The sequence below is a fragment of the Plectropomus leopardus genome, chromosome 8, assembly GCF_026936395.1.
Source record: "Plectropomus leopardus strain MGB_pleo_1.0 chromosome 8, ASM2693639v1, whole genome shotgun sequence".
Taxonomy (NCBI): Eukaryota; Metazoa; Chordata; class Actinopteri; order Perciformes; family Serranidae; genus Plectropomus; species Plectropomus leopardus.
In genome coordinates, this window is record NC_142183.1 from 13865513 (window position 1) to 13881075 (window position 15563).

Consider the following 15563-nt stretch of genomic DNA (forward strand, 5'->3'; position numbering starts at 1 on the left):
ATTAATTACACAGTAAAAAAAAAAGTTTCATGTTGTACTTTGGGTGCTTTTACTTTTAACACTTTAAGGACATGATACTCTAATGATAATACTTGAGATAACTTACATCTTGGCATTACTACAAACTTAAATTATTCTTACATGTGGTTCATCCTTTGTCAATTATGTTTAAGTACATTATCAGCTAAAGCAGTCTGCATTATTATATATTTTTTGGGGAATTAAAAAAGAGCTCTGTGTCAAGTCTAGTGCTCAAATGATACATATTTCCTTTGTTAAATCAAATTCAGTACTATAGGAGTACTTGAAGAGGGTCGACAGGGGCCCGAGAGAAAATTTCTGGCCCAGATTCAAGACTACTTCCAGCAGTTAATTAAGCAAACTCAGCCTGGTTTAAAAAGAGGAAGAGGTGGACAAAACTAAACTACTGCAGTGTTATGAAACAGCTTAAAAGCCCATAACATAAAAAAATGAAAGACTGAGCATTTCACCAAAGAAAGACACAAAGACATTAGCAAAGGCCTCTTTTATTTCCAGTCAAAAGCGGCTCCTGTACGTTAGCATCACCAGCAGTGACGTGTTCTCATGCTGTATTCAGTTAAGTGCATCACACATTAATGTTTGAGGGGAGTTTCAGATTAGAAAAAGGGGGGAAGGCCACAGGTCGATCACTCTGATTAAAGTCTGCATGCAGGCGCGGCTGTCACATGGCAGTCTAGTCAGGAATGGCTATTTCTCCTCAGTCTCTGTATAAACAAAACACATGATCCCAAACTAGGTGAGTTCAGACTGATGTGTCCGTGAGACGGTTTTACGGTTACAGACCATGAAAAGTTTGAATAAAAGTCCTGCACATACATTTGGGTTGTCAAACTCCCTGCTCAGAGGAGGATGTAATGTCCATGAGTACACTTTAAACTGAAAATGGCAACAACAGAAATGTCCTTCAAGACAGTGTAGAAAAAATGATGTTGGGCTTGGCAATGTTGACATGGTGAAGTTAGTGAAACAGCTGTGATATGGACTAACATGTTTGCAGCGTGTACAGCTCTTAACATCCGAGAAACAATACTGAAATAAGGTCACTTTGAGTTCACGTGGTCCAGAAAGCTTTGGCTCCATCCGATGTACCCTGCAGCCAAACTCTTTCCAAAGGTTATCGTTACCTTTCCTAACAAATAAAACTAAAGAGGGTCACATTCAGGCACTAAGAGGCTCCACAATCGCATCTCTGCCTGCGAGACTGGGAGAGCCGGATGCAGCCCTGGTTAAGTTGCAGTGGGTGTCGCCCTGCGGCGGCACAGCGCTGCTCTGAGCCTCACAGGCCTGTCTCCTCACCAAACTTAAAATGCCGTAAGTAGAAATCTGCTCAATCGTCCCCCTTGTCTGCCACTTTCTGGGACTCCGTGTCTGGCTTCCTGTCGGCAGGGTTGGATTCGGCTCCTCCTCCACCTCGATTTCGGCTCCTGGCCCCTGGCTGGTACAGCTGAATCGCAGGACGGTCCTGATGCAAGGAGACAACTCTAAATAATACTGGAAATGTTTGCAAAAATGACTTGATTTAACCCCTTAAAATCTGGAGCAATATCTCTTTTCATGTGCCGCTTTCAGATGCCTTTAGAAACTATTTAAATCTTTTAAACCTGAGTAAATTGGTTTGATTTCTTCGAGAACAGGGGAAAATCTGAAAGGAGCAACTTGGCAAGAAATGTCAGGGGTGCCTGGTGGCTCAGTGTATAGAGGGGCACCCCATGTATGGAGGCTGTGTCATTGCTGCAGCAGCCGCAGCCCTTTGCTGCATGTCTCCCCCTCTCTTTCCCCCTTTCATGCTCACACTGTCCTGTCAATTAAAGGCAACAAAAGCCCCAACAAATTTAAAAATAAAAAAAGAAATGTCACACAAATTGTAAGAAATTAACAAGTTTAGAAAATTATTTTTTAAAAAGCTGGAGAAAATTTTCCAGAGAGCTATATTTATAATTTTGAAAATTATATATTTAAAATTATTTTACAGAATTTGTATCAATTTGCAGTAGTTTTTTTCTCCCAGGTCATTTTTGTTTTGGTTGGTTGGTTTGTTTTACTTTGATTTCCCATTAGTCTGTTTGTTTTTTTTGTTTCAGGGTCCTCACAACTTTTTATGGAAAAAAAACTTCTCTTTGATTTTTCAAGGATCTCAATTTTTTTGTCTTGACCCACCATATGGATTTTAACTTTTTAAAAAAAAAATAAATTCACTGTTAAGTTACAGTATTGTAGTTTTATCTATTACAAACTGCACATGTCAATGACTTTTCCAAAACTTTTAATGATTTTTACTAGGTCCATGACTTTTCCAGGTTTTCAATGACTGTGGGAACCCTAATGTTTGTGCTTTGTTTTTTTGTTTGTTTGTTTTTACTAATTTTTCAAGTGCTTCCTCTTCTTTTTACTTATTTGTTGCTAATTTCTGTGTCATTTCTTCCTAAGCTGCTTGTTGCCTTATTCCCATGTTTTCGAGAGAGATCAGGCCAATTTGCCAGGTTTCAAAGGGTTAAGAGGCTGGTGTCATTACCTTATTTCGCAGTCGTTCTCTTTTACCACTCTCCTCCTTCTTGTTGTCTTTGGCGGGTCTCTCCGGTCTCTCAGAGTGAGCAGAGTCTCCTGTGTTTTCACTCTTTTTCTTCTCTAAGGCACGCTCTTTATCTTTTTTAACCTCCTCCTCCCGTTTCCTGCACGAGTTCTCTCCATCCTGCCGTTCCCTCCTTCTCCGCCGATCCTCGTCCTGTCGCCTGATGCGCTCCTTCTCTTTCTGCCGGCGCTCCTTCTCCCGCTCTCGATCACGCTCTCTGTCTCGATCTGGGTCGCGGTCCCTGAACTCTTTCCTCCCATCTTCATCTGCTCTGTGTGTAAAGAAAATATCTGGCTTAAGCGTCCTGCTCGAAGTGAAAAAACAGATTTTTTAAAGAAACGAGTGAAGCAACTAACTTTCTTCCTCGATCTTCCTTATTTTCAATGTGCTGACGCCTCTTGTGATCAGAGCTCCCCGTGGATCTGTCCTCCTTATTCGGCCTCTCTGGTTTCTTGGACTTTTCCTTCGGCTTCTCAGAATCAGCATCATCACCTCGGTCTGGCTTCTTCAGGAGCTTCACAGTTGAAGTTAAAGACAAGATTATAATGAGATACTGGAGATTACACAGTGGTTTAAGCTAATTTAGTCTACTGCAGCACACACCTTTATCTTTGGTTCCTCCTTCACTTGGTCCTTTTCTTTCTCCAGCGGTTTCTCGAGTCTCTTCATCTTGTCGGCCTCTTTGCGCTTCCTTCTCTCCTCCTCCCTCCACTTACGACGCTCCTCGTCACGCAGACGTTTGCGTTCAAGCTCCCTCCTTCTTCTCTCTTCTTTTTTTTCCTCCCTGATTCTCTGAACAGCATTAAAACAGGACATGAGGCCGGCGTCGTTCATGCACATAAACAATCATAACTGTGTTGTGCCACATTTCTTTATTTACCTGTTTATTCTTCAGGAAGTCCAGTAGAGGGGTTGTTTTTTTAGCTTCAGAGAGGAAAAAAGTATGTTTAGATTCATCACTCCAGCAGCGTGTCTGTTTTAAAATATAAAACAAAACTTCCAGGTGCACTTTTTAATTTAAGGGACTGAACACCTACCAACAAGTTCCTTTGACTTTGCCTCAATTTCCTCTAACAGAGTCTCAGGAGTTGATGCCAACTTATCGTCATCGCCGTTGTAATATTCAAGAAACTTCTTGTAATCTGGATCTGAAAAAAATATAGAAAATACAAATAAAGACATGCTGCTACTTCTGGTAAGACTGTCTGTAGCTTAATATGGTGATATATATTTTAAAGGTCCAGTGTGTCAAAATTGGAGGGATTTAGTAGCATCTAAGGTTGAGGATTGCAGACTGCAACCAGCTGAAACTTCTCCTGGTTAGAATTTGAATGTTCATCGTTTAAAAAGTCTTTCGAGGAGCCAAATTAACTGCAGAGGTCTCTTCTTAAAATAAACGGCCCAGGTTATTAAACCAATAAAATCACTGAATAAAGCAGTTCCACATTTAACAATCAGTATTTTATTTCCAACACTCATCAGAGAGGCTGGGAGACACAAAAAGGCATTTCTTGAAGTCTTTAGTAATGTCTGTAATGTAAGGATAATTAACACCATGTTTAGCTGTGTGTTAATGCAGACTTTCATCAGGCATGTGTTAGTTCCTCTAACTAAGCTGTTGCTGCTGCAAGATCCTGCAGATGGATGCTTTCTGTGTGCTTTCACTAGTAGAGTGTTTTCTCCAGTCTTTGTCAGTGTTTCTCTGCTCAGTCATTTTGTGAAATCATATGGAGTTTCCCATTTGGATATAAAAGGCTAGTTGTAAGGTAACAAAAAAACACAAAGATTCCCAGTGTCAGGAGATTAAACCCTAAAGAAATACACTAAATATTTTATGTTCCATTTCTGCCAAATCCGACACACTGGACCTTTAAAACTATACTTGATTGAAGTAAGGTATTCTCAGCTCAGACAAAACCATCAGCTTAAGAACAGTTGTCCTTAGACACAACATTAAGACAACCCCGAGCACCAATTAGTTATTTTGGATGACTATTTGAGAAATAAGTGGCAAATATATTCAAATGAATATATTCACAAATGTGAAGCAAATACTGGTAGTTAATTGGATTGAAGGCATTATGGAGGAAAAAAAGTCCTACTGAACCAAACCATCACCAAACCTCTCTTTTCAATTATAACATAAACGTTAAATAAATAAATATCTTTACCTTCAGCAATTGTTCCACATTTGGCATCCTTTTTCTTGCTTCTTTTCTTGGCAGTCTTTTGAAAAGGTGCAAACTCCACAATGGCAGGATACTCCTGACCTGTTTAAAAACAACATGTAGACAAACATGAAGCCTCAATTCACACACGAGAGCATCCTTAGAATTTTATTTAATAAATGTGTGTTCTTCATACCTCTGCTGTCAATGAACACATATCCATCAAATCGATCTCTGAAGAGAACTATGTCCTCTTGATTTTTGAAGTTTATGTAAGCCCTTGCAAAGAGGTGAGGGTAAAGGCTGAAAGGAAAACAAAATCACGTCAGGTCACACTGTTAGAATCACTGTTGGGATTTTCTAAACATAGAAACTACCTTATATAAATTCACCTGGTGTCGTTGGAGAAAAACTCCAGGTAGTCCACCTCTGGGAGAGGTTGTAGCTGCTCTTCCAGCTCCTCCTTGGTCAGACTTGGTGGTAGTCGTCTGATCACGATCTGAATAAGGTTCCCACATATTCACAAATTCAATTTCAAAACGTTTCCATATTATTTCATCCCACCTCCATAACGTTATTGAGATAGTTAAAAGAAAAAAAGAAAAGAGGTCAGCCTATATAGAGATAATGCCATACGCTATTGAACAGGCACTTGCAGATAAGCAAACTGTTGTGTGTCCTATGGATGTCAGTGCAATATGATGTGCCTTTGGATTACGATTTTGACACAATTTTGTGAATTTAACTCTTGTTAAGAAAAAGTTTTATGGACATGTCTGATAATTTTTGGCCACAGAGCACTTGATATTTAATCAGTAATAGAAGGAATATATTTTGCACAAACATGTTCTGAGTTTTTTTAACAACATATTAATCCTTTAAAACATGAGCAAATTGGCTAGACTTATTTAAAAAAAAAAAAATGGAGAAGGCAATGAGCAACAAAAGAAGAAATGACCCAAAACAGAATAAAAACGTCTAGAATATTACCTGAAAATTAGTATGTAAAAAAGGTGCTTAAAAGTTAGAATAATTTAAATAAATAACATATGTTTTATTTTTATATATGTAATTATGATAATTATAAGTATAGTTTTTCCCCAGCTTTTCTCCTTTTCCCTAGCTTTTCTTTAAAATAATTTTGTAAATCTACTATTTTCTTGCAATTTGTGGATCACTTCTTACCAAGTTGTTCACTGCTCATGTTTTTAAATGAAAGAGTACCAATTTGTTCAGGTATGAAGGGTTAAACAACAGCCAAACAATATATATATAAATGTTTTCCAAAACATTCTGTTAATTCCAAAGTATTTCCAGGCTTGGACAACAGATTTCCTGATGAAATAACTTTTCCAGTAACCCCATGACCGTGGGAACCCTGTCTAAGGGAAAGATTACTGACAAATTAAGGTATTACCACGTCTATGAAAACATTCAGACTGGAAAATGAACACTTAATATACATTAACTTATAACTGGAGTTAATCAAGTTACAATTTATCTAACTCACTATATAAATTACAAACGTTAACTATGTATAATATATCTAACAAAGCAAAGCCAGTTGAGAACTTGCTGTAATTTTATGAAACTAAAAGTATCCATAACTGACGGTTTATAGCAGCAGTAGCTAACACAGCTAGCAAGTTTTACCTTTGTCATGGCCTCTTTCTTTTCCTTCGACTTCTCCGTCTTTTCTCCATCTTCACACTTTATTTCCACTTTTCTCTCCTTCGGCCGAGCGTTTTCCTTGTCCTCCTTCATAGTTGAAAAGCTACTTTTGTCCCGCGGTAGTATTTCATCTCATTCCGCAGACTTGTTTACTTTTTTAGCAAGTTAGCCGGCTGCTAGCAAACGGACCAACTTCCTTTAACCGTTGGGCCTGCAGCTCCGCGTGACCACAGCACGAGGGCGCTGTGAGTGAAAACCGTTTAAAAAAAAACAAACAAGCAAACAAACAAAAAAAAAAACAGAGAATGTGGACTTTTTTAAATTAAATTTTTGTTTTCAATTTGTCTGCGTTATTTTTCTTGTAGTCTGACAAGTGCGTTATATTTTGTTGTTTAATCTGTTGTTTTTTAAAGAATGACCTCAAAGTCAGCTTCCTCTATCGGGTGCCCTTCAACATAAAAGCTTGCAGGTTTACGTTAACATTTTAAGCAGTTTATTTTTTGTATGACACGAATTATTACATCAACTAAGCGACGATTCAGTGGGCAACTGGTGTAAAAATAATCATTTCGATCTTAAAATAGCGAATACAAGCTAAAGTGATTGCTATGTAATCGTTTCTCCAAAAATATCAATTTGCTGCCTGAAATGTATTTCCTTTATTTAACTGCGGAAGCAATTTATCAGCAAATATATCTTCCAAAAATATTTTTTAAAATGTATAATAACTTCTGACAGCATGATTTTTAAACTGTTTGTACAACAATGGCTATTTTATCATCTTTCGCTTTTCTTTTGACGAAATCCGACCGGAAGTATTTATTCTGTAAGCGGAACACGTCAGGCCGTCAGCAGGACAGTCGACATTTTGTTAGCTTCTTAGCAAAATAAACGGTCAAAGGTAACCGCAGGGCAACTTGGTTGCCATCAAAATTGCTCGCTGTCTTGACAGTCACCGGCTGTAATCATGTGGTATGAAATCCTGCCGTCTTTCGGCGTCATGACCGTGTGTTTGATCATTCCCGGAGTCGCCACCGCGCTGATCCACAAGGGCACCAACGGAGGGAAGGTGAGGAGAAACATGTGAACCTGAACATGTTTACAGGAGGACTGAGGCGGAAACACGCAGACTGTCCGTGTGTCTGTTCTCCAAAATGCTGGTCTGGATTATTTCTTGTTTGTTCCCTGTAGGAGAAGAGGCTGGCCCGGCATCCGTGGCAGTGGCATCTGATAAACAGAGACAGGCGAGTGTCGGGGACGGGACGGGAGTTTGACTCAAAGGTGAGAGTCCACGATAGAAATAAATATTTAGGAAGAAAACTCCTACTTTAAACGGTGCTTATTTTTTCTATTGTCCCAACCTCCAACAAGTACTGTTTGGAGGCTGTCTCTCAGGTCTCAACTCAAGGGACCGTTCGTTATTTATGAGAGAGTAGTGGGTGGTGTAATGAGGGGAGGCATGAACACTGGGGAGGGATATAAATATACACACACACACACACACACACACACACACACACACACATAATATTTATTATATATAACTTTAAGTGTCTGTGTTTTGTATTTATATTAGTCAATTTTTAAAGGAAACATGCTTTTTAAGTCATCCAGCCTGTTTGGACGGCATGTTTTCTTTAAAATTAGGGTTCCTACAGTCATGGAAATCCTGGAAAAGTCACTTTATAGTCACAATTTCCAAGCCAGGAAACATCATGGGATTAGCAAAAGTATAAAAAGTTTTCAAAAGGTCATGGAAATTTTGTTGCGTGTGATTAAATTGTTACAGTAATCGTTTGTTGTAACATAGTGGAAAGTTAATTTTCTGTTGCTGACAATGTGACGTGACTCTAATGTGTCGATTTGTGACGTTTTGCTCACCATCATGTATGATTCTCCATTTTTCCGTTACTTCTTTCTCTTTGAGTTTGAATAAAGTTTGAATCTTTTATGTTTGAACAGCTCTGGTCAAGCAGGATCAGAAGAAAAAAATATTTTTAAGAGTCCGTGAAAAGTCATGAAAAATTGTTGAAATTTTGTCTGTGGAAATGCATTGGACCCCTGTAAAATACACCAAAATTACACCATTTATCATGGGCAGAAACTGTAAAAACAGAAGTTATTGTTGGATGTATGATGTGTGACAAATGCTCCAGTCAGAAAATGCATAACCAAACCTAAGCTTAAAATCGTGATGTTTTGTCAAAATCACGTAACTCTACATTTAGTGTTTGCACTAACCAGTATGCACAAGATAACAAAAAATATTATTTGGGTAGGTGATTTAGTGTTATTTTGTTTTAGGACAAAATGTAAATCTAAAATCCCAAATTATTTTTAACAAATTTCTCCTCAACAATTTAATTACAACCTGACATTTGCTTTAAAGACACTGAAAGTAGAAGGCACAACAAGTGGTTCAATACAAGAAGACAAAAAAATGAGCAAACTTTACAATCATTAAATGGATTTAGATAATGAAGTTTTGGCTTTCATTATGAGAGGGGATTTAGGTGTCGTACTATTTTTTCCATCCTGCTCAACAGCGTTTAAACGTACAAATGCAGCAGAATCTGCACATCTGAGCAACCGGCTTGATGAACACAAACACGGCTTCGGGTGTTTTTAATATTTTGCTGAAGAGGCCTCTGCTGAGGCTTCAAATGGACAGAGCTTTGCTAGAAATTGAAGTTACCAAAATGCACTCTAAAAAGGGGGCGCAGAGGGAGATGTCAGTCTGTAAACACACTAATCCGGCACTTTTACTCCGAACGCCTGAGTCGGCCAACCGCGTGTGCGACGTGGTCACTGTGATGCGTTACACAGCTCAGTTAAGTTTGTGTCACATGAGTTTCATACTGTTATCAACTGAACTAAAAGCAAAAGCTGTATGGATGACAGAAAACGCTCTTCGGCTATGATCATCGTCTCTTTTTCCTCAACAGGGACTCGAAAACATCCACTGATGACGAGGAATTTCAAGACCCATCTGAGAAGAAAACTGTACATTAAAAAATTCTATTTAACATTCAGCTGTTTGTTTTTTCAGTCTTTTAAGGCAGTCGTCCCTGTTATCAAATAAACTCTTCCACGCTGGAAATCCTCTGAGGCATCTTGGCTCGTATGTTGAATTTCAACACAACAGACGAGAATAAAGCTCCAGTCAAATAAATGTTTTCCACATGTTCATATGTTGCAGCTGTATTGGGGATAATGCACTGCGGTGCAGGAATATATCAGTGTCTGAGGTGACACTAGACGCTGTCTGAGATATCTAGTTCTGATCAGGTCTTGAATGTATCCTCCAGGACTTAAAGCTGCATCACAGTCGCTGGAAAAACAAAAAAAAAACAACCTCTAAAGTATTTTAATTGTTCAGACTGAATAAACCGTGAGTCTCTCTGCCAGAAAATGAATCGCCAACCATATAAAGGTTCCCCTTTTCATTAATGTAAGTGCTTCTTAGAGAAGTTGTGATGTGTATTTTTCCAAATTTGATGACATTTGATAAACAATTTATTGCGTAACATGATAAACAGATAAATCCAGAGGATCCCTAAACCGACACTCACTGCCTCCGTACGATAAAGTGTCTCCTCACTGCATCTGAAAAGATGTTGGTGATTAATATGATGAAGACCAGAGTTCTTTAGTTATTAACTATAGTTGAGGAGAAAATCATGGACGAAGTGAAACCAATGATCAGGATAGTCTGATATGACTCAACTCTCATCAGGATCACTTATATATTTAATCAAATAGTGAAAATAAACTATTGCATTTTTCTGGGGACCCCCGGGAACTCCCTATAGGACCCCCAAGGGTCTTCATGTATCTGGTTGAGAACTACTGGATTTATCAATAATTTAAAAAATAAAATAATTGCTTTCTTGTTAGCCATAAAGTCCACATTAAAATACTCCTTTCAAATCATTTTCAAAATATTATGAGATTAACGAGAAACACGCTTGTTTTTACCAACATCCACCAGCTGCAGTGAACTGGCTGAAAAAAGATACAGAGAACTAAAGTTATTTAACTATTAGTGAACTAAACTGACCTTTGACCTGCTAAAATATTTCCACAAGCAGCTCAAGTAAGTATCAACAAGCGCGTCACTTGGAATAAATAAAAAAATCGCTCTAATTCAGTTATTCTGATGCTGGGGTCGGGGAACCTCCGACGAGTCGAAAGGTAAATCTCACAGGAAAGTAGGGCGGGGGAAACATTTTTTTGACAAAATGATATGTTTCTTGGACATTTCTCTAATCTTTTTTCACTTATGAATTACTGTTAACATTTATCTCTCAGGGCCTCCAAAATTATTTTTAAAAAAAAAGAAAAATCTAGAAAACAACTTCATAATGAAAATTTATTACCGTTCTGATCAGGATAAAACATTTGCGAGAGAAAATGAAGGTTGAACAATTTGAAGGGAAGATTCCTTTGAGTAAATATGATGGAAAATATAAAACAAGAAAAACTTCTTAGAGTCACGTAAACACATTTCTTTACAGTTAAGATCGTCCCTCCACACTGTACATTTAACCACATCTGAATGGGATCATCTTCCAAAAAATAAAACACTGATACCTCAGGACAGACGGTAAAGGTGTCATATAATCTGTACAGACGTGAAATCACTTCTCCTCTTTGCCTTTGGTTTTTCGGTAAACCATCTCCCTGAAGCTCGACAGGATCTTGCTCTCTCTCTTCCTCCTCTCCTCCTGGTTGAACGAGGCCAGAGCTCTCTTCTCGTCCGCGCTGTAGATCTGGTTTTCCTTTCTCAGACGCACGGCCTCCATACGACGATGTCTGCAGGGTTACGTTAGAAACACGTCAGTGTCGCAGTAATGATAAAGACGGGCACGTCATGGATCACACCGACATCTGAACCATCACCATTTACTGAAACGCTGCAGTAAAAATCCTAACATAAAAGCCAACATTTTCATATCTTAATATTTGTATTTATATTATACTGCTAATATTTCTTTGTACCTCATAGCTGCTGTAATATTGTGAATTCACCAGGAGACTAATAAAGGATTGTCTTATCTTATCTTAAGATGAGAACGCAGATTCCTGTTTCTAAACATCACGTACCTGCTGCCGCTCATCACGTAGCCAGATTTCTCGAAGTTTGCGATCTCATCGCTGGTGAGACCGATCTCACCTCTTCTGGGGATACGTTTGCCTGCTTTTACGTACTCCGCCATCGCAGCACCTTCACCTGGCAACAGCGCATGACCAAAACTGGAGGGAGAAAAATTCACTTATTGAACCTTAAGAGTCAAAAGTGTAAACAAAAAAAAGACTCTAAAATATTTCCTGTGTGAAAGAGTATTTGCTTCTTCTAAGCTTCTTCTCCAGTTCAGTATAGTATATAGTATAATATATAGTCAGTAGTAATGTTAATCAAGGGTTTGGGATTAGATTATGGACGATTTTATCACAGATCACGATTAAAAAAACAGAAGAAGTTGATTGTGGTGAATTTCCATTATTGGGATAATCATAAATTTGGATAATTATCTGGATTACACTGTGAACCTAACTTATTTTAGCCAAGATAATAATTTTCATATTGTCTCATGCCGAGCCAGGGCTGCAACAAATTATTTTATTCATTATCCTGCAGATTATTTGGCCAAAAAAAAAAGTCAGAAAACTGAAAAATTTACACAATCAAAAGTTCCCACAGTCAAAAGATGTGGAGTCCACTATCAATTAAAAAAAAAGAAACATGCAATATAATATTTCAGACGCTGCAATAAATAAATCAACAGGACAGAGTCGACACTACAAGCATGTTTGTGAGTCTGCACAGCGGTGCTCTGAGGAAAATGATAAATCCTGATTATTCTGCTCTAAACTGGATTAGAGCAGAAAGCTGTCCTCTTGTCTTCAGTTGCAGCGATAATCTGTCAGAGTTTATTTGTCTTCATTGTGTAAACTCTAATCACAATGTTTTAAACTGTGTTAGTGACGTATGATAAAAAGCGGACTCACTCCAGAGGTCTGTCATCCTGCGACATGTGCGTGAGCGGAGCTTCGGGGCCGACCACATGTTCATCCATGCACGTTTTCTCCACCCACATCACCCCGTTGGGATCCTCCTCTTCCTCCTCCGACTCTTCGCTGCTGGAGTTGCTGGACTCTTTGCGGCTCTTCTTTGCCTTCTTCTTCTTGGACTTCTTTGACCTGTTCGGAAACATTTGATGTTTGGTTAATTGGCCCTGTTCTGTGTGACCGACGCTTGTGTTTATCCGTATGTTTGCACTTACTTCTTGCTCTTCTTTTTCTTTTTCTTCTTCTTTATTTCTTCCTCTGAGGAATAAAAACATTACAGTTCAGCTGACCAAACTCGCGGAGTATGTCACGTAACTACGACATTAACAATGATGTTTTACCATCTGAGTCTGATTCCAGCTCGCTGTCCTCTGAGTGTTTTTGGTGCTTTTTCTTTTTGGATTTCTTCTTCTTCTTTTTCTTCTTCTTCTCTTCTGTAAATGACAGAATCATTGTAAATTCAAACGGCACAAACTATCACTGTAACTAATTCATGTTCGGGCAGAGATTGTGCTCTTTACCTTCTGAGCTCGACTCGGAGCTGCTGTTTTTCTCGTCTTCTTCGACTGGTGTGAATTCATCAGAGCTGGTGGAGAACAAAGAAAGAAAGTCACGCTTTCTGCAGCCGGACGTGTGCAGAGGGGAGACAGGTGTCACCCTCTGGAAAAACAAATGCGTAGCGCTTCTTTAAAAACAATCTCACATGATTATCGATGTGTTACAGACTTACTCAGGCTCTTTCACTCTGGGTGAATATCCCCAAACTTCAGGACAGCCCAACTCCCCGATCCTCTCCCTCTCCTGAAGACGCCTGCAACAGAAAAACAGAAAGATGCAGCAGTCTAATCAAATAACTGACCGTTACACTATAGATTCAAATAAATGTGAAAAAAAGAAACATTGACACGTTCATACAACTTCCTCTTTTAATTTAACCCTATAAGGCCTGTGCAAATTAGCTTGATTTCATTAAAAAAACATGACAAGAAGGCAAGGGGCAAATTGACAAAAAAAATGACACAACAATTAACAAACAAATGAGTAAACGACAGAGAAAATGACAGAAAATCAGCATATATAAACATATTTTTATATGGAATTATGATAATTATAAATTTAATTTTCTGGACGGTTCCCTTTTTTAAAAGAAAATCTAAAAATCGTTTTCTTGCGTCCGTTTCTTGCTCATTGTCTTCATGTTTTCAAAAAGAGATTTGCTCACATTTCAGATGTTTAAATGCTTGTGAAAGGGATCTGAACACGACTGATACTGATCCAGGTTTCAAAGGATTAAAACTGGAATATTACATGCTAAGTTGTATGTAAATATTGGCATAAAACTTAGAATGTGATATTCTAGTTTCATGAATTGTGTTCTTGAAGTCAATCTTTTAATCGATGACGGATGTAATCGATAGTAATCAGGTGTTTCTGTTACCTGGCGATAAACGCCTCCTGTCTCTGTCTCTGAGCGTCGTCTCTCTGCTGCTCGTAGTAATAATCATCTTTGAAGCCGCCGTGTTTACCGGGACCGTCCCGCTGCTCGCTCCAGTGGTTGTGACTGTTGTTGTGTCGGTCTCTGGACCGGGACCGGGACCTGGACCTGGATCTGGACCTGCGGGGGCTCCCGATACGGATCCGCCTGATGTTTCTGGCCTCTCGGAACCGGCGGTCCCGCTCCTCGTGCTCCTTCTCCCGGTTGCGGGGTTTCGGGAGTTTGGGCCCGAAGCTGTACGGAGACAGGCTGCGCTCGCGGCTGTCGCTGCGGTGGCGGCTGCGCGAGCGAGTCCGCTGTCTCCGGGCGCGAGGACTGCGAGGCTCCCCGCCGCCGTCTGAGCTCGAGCGCTCCGACAGGGGCATCCCGACCGACCGCTTCACTGTCACCGGAACTACCGGACACACTAACGAAAACAAGGTGACCTGAGAGGGAGAAAAGGAGAGAAATTAAAACGCGTCAGTGTTGATGTTTCTAATCGTCTTCTTTGCGTTCAATAACAGGAAGTACCGATACGTCCGTCCCTATTAAGAAACGGTCCTCCGCAACTTTTCATGCACATAGTTCCGCTTTTACTTTGACGCGATAGTTTTGGGTTGTTTTTTGTTTTTCTTTCTTTTTGTTTGTTTGTTTGTTTTATTTTTTATTAACAGTTTTGAAAACGGTACATTTAGTGGTCAATACGTAAGTTTACAAATAAAAAATGAGCTAAGTCAAAACCAGACAGACCAAAAAATAAAATAAAATAAAACAGTATGAACACACAGAGAGATTTACCTAATTCGTTATATAATAAAGTTGTAAGATACGTATTAATTCATAGTTTGGGTTATTCTTTATTACATAATTTTAAGTTTGATATTGTTTTGAGATATTTAATTAGATGTGTTTTTATAGTATATGGGGCAATTTCTTTAAAAATATATATTTTCTTTTAAAATATATATATATATATTTTATGAATGTAAAATTCAGCTAAAATAATGAGCAAATTATTTTATACTGTTCATTCATGGAGACATTTTGATTTTTTTAAAAAATATTACTAATGAATCATGTTCTTTGAGTTAATCAGGTTCTTATATTTTCTCAATGCATACTCAAAATGCATGTCCATTCAAAATTCACATCGTTCCCATAACGCATCTCCAGATGAAAGTCCAATGTAAGTAATGACTGCAGCCTTTCAAAATACCTGGGATATGTAAGAATTTAGGTGCATTGTGTTTTTTGTACAGATAACATACAAACAATTTGGGAGAACAGCCTGAGTCTAACCCAATGACGAACCAGTACAAATTTCCGTCTGTCTCCTCCTTTGCGGCTTTAAAACATCTATTCAGTTTAGTCTGCACTAAATTGAATCAGTGTCTGTTTGAAAGAGAGACTGAATAATTAATAAATAATTAATCGATATAGAAAAATAAGTAACCACCATAAAGTTTCACAGGCCTCCATTTGTGCTGCTTTAAGGTTTACCTGTTCTCTGACCTGTCCGTGACACTGAATGTGACACATAAAAAATTTTTTTTTTAAAAAAAACAGA

The 15563-nt window shown here is 38.6% G+C and overlaps 3 protein-coding genes across 3 annotated transcripts; 1 reads left to right on the forward strand and 2 right to left on the reverse strand.

Moving 5' to 3' along the window:
* Positions 1 to 511: 511 nt before the first annotated feature.
* On the reverse strand, positions 512 to 6680 carry upf3b (UPF3B regulator of nonsense mediated mRNA decay). The gene is made up of 10 exons (XM_042493122.2): positions 6433 to 6680; positions 5172 to 5278; positions 4976 to 5082; positions 4783 to 4881; positions 3649 to 3759; positions 3492 to 3535; positions 3215 to 3403; positions 2968 to 3125; positions 2555 to 2882; positions 512 to 1504 (listed from the first exon to the last, which is right to left on the reverse strand). The coding sequence occupies exons 1-10, from the start codon at positions 6541 to 6543 to the stop codon at positions 1370 to 1372; spliced, it is 1389 nt and encodes a 462-aa protein (XP_042349056.1). The 5' UTR covers positions 6544 to 6680; the 3' UTR covers positions 512 to 1369.
* A 585-nt stretch (positions 6681 to 7265) lies between these two features.
* Positions 7266 to 9550, forward strand: ndufa1 (NADH:ubiquinone oxidoreductase subunit A1). The gene is made up of 3 exons (XM_088080916.1): positions 7266 to 7519; positions 7642 to 7731; positions 9396 to 9550. The coding sequence occupies exons 1-3, from the start codon at positions 7418 to 7420 to the stop codon at positions 9414 to 9416; spliced, it is 213 nt and encodes a 70-aa protein (XP_087937042.1). The 5' UTR covers positions 7266 to 7417; the 3' UTR covers positions 9417 to 9550.
* A 1258-nt stretch (positions 9551 to 10808) lies between these two features.
* Positions 10809 to 14552, reverse strand: nkap (NFKB activating protein). Its single transcript, XM_042493737.2, has 8 exons — positions 13961 to 14552; positions 13253 to 13333; positions 13044 to 13108; positions 12864 to 12956; positions 12738 to 12780; positions 12463 to 12654; positions 11557 to 11706; positions 10809 to 11265 (listed from the first exon to the last, which is right to left on the reverse strand). Exons 1-8 carry the CDS (start codon positions 14380 to 14382, stop codon positions 11091 to 11093), a joined length of 1221 nt encoding a protein of 406 aa, XP_042349671.1. The 5' UTR covers positions 14383 to 14552; the 3' UTR covers positions 10809 to 11090.
* Between the last annotated feature and the right edge of the window lie 1011 nt (positions 14553 to 15563).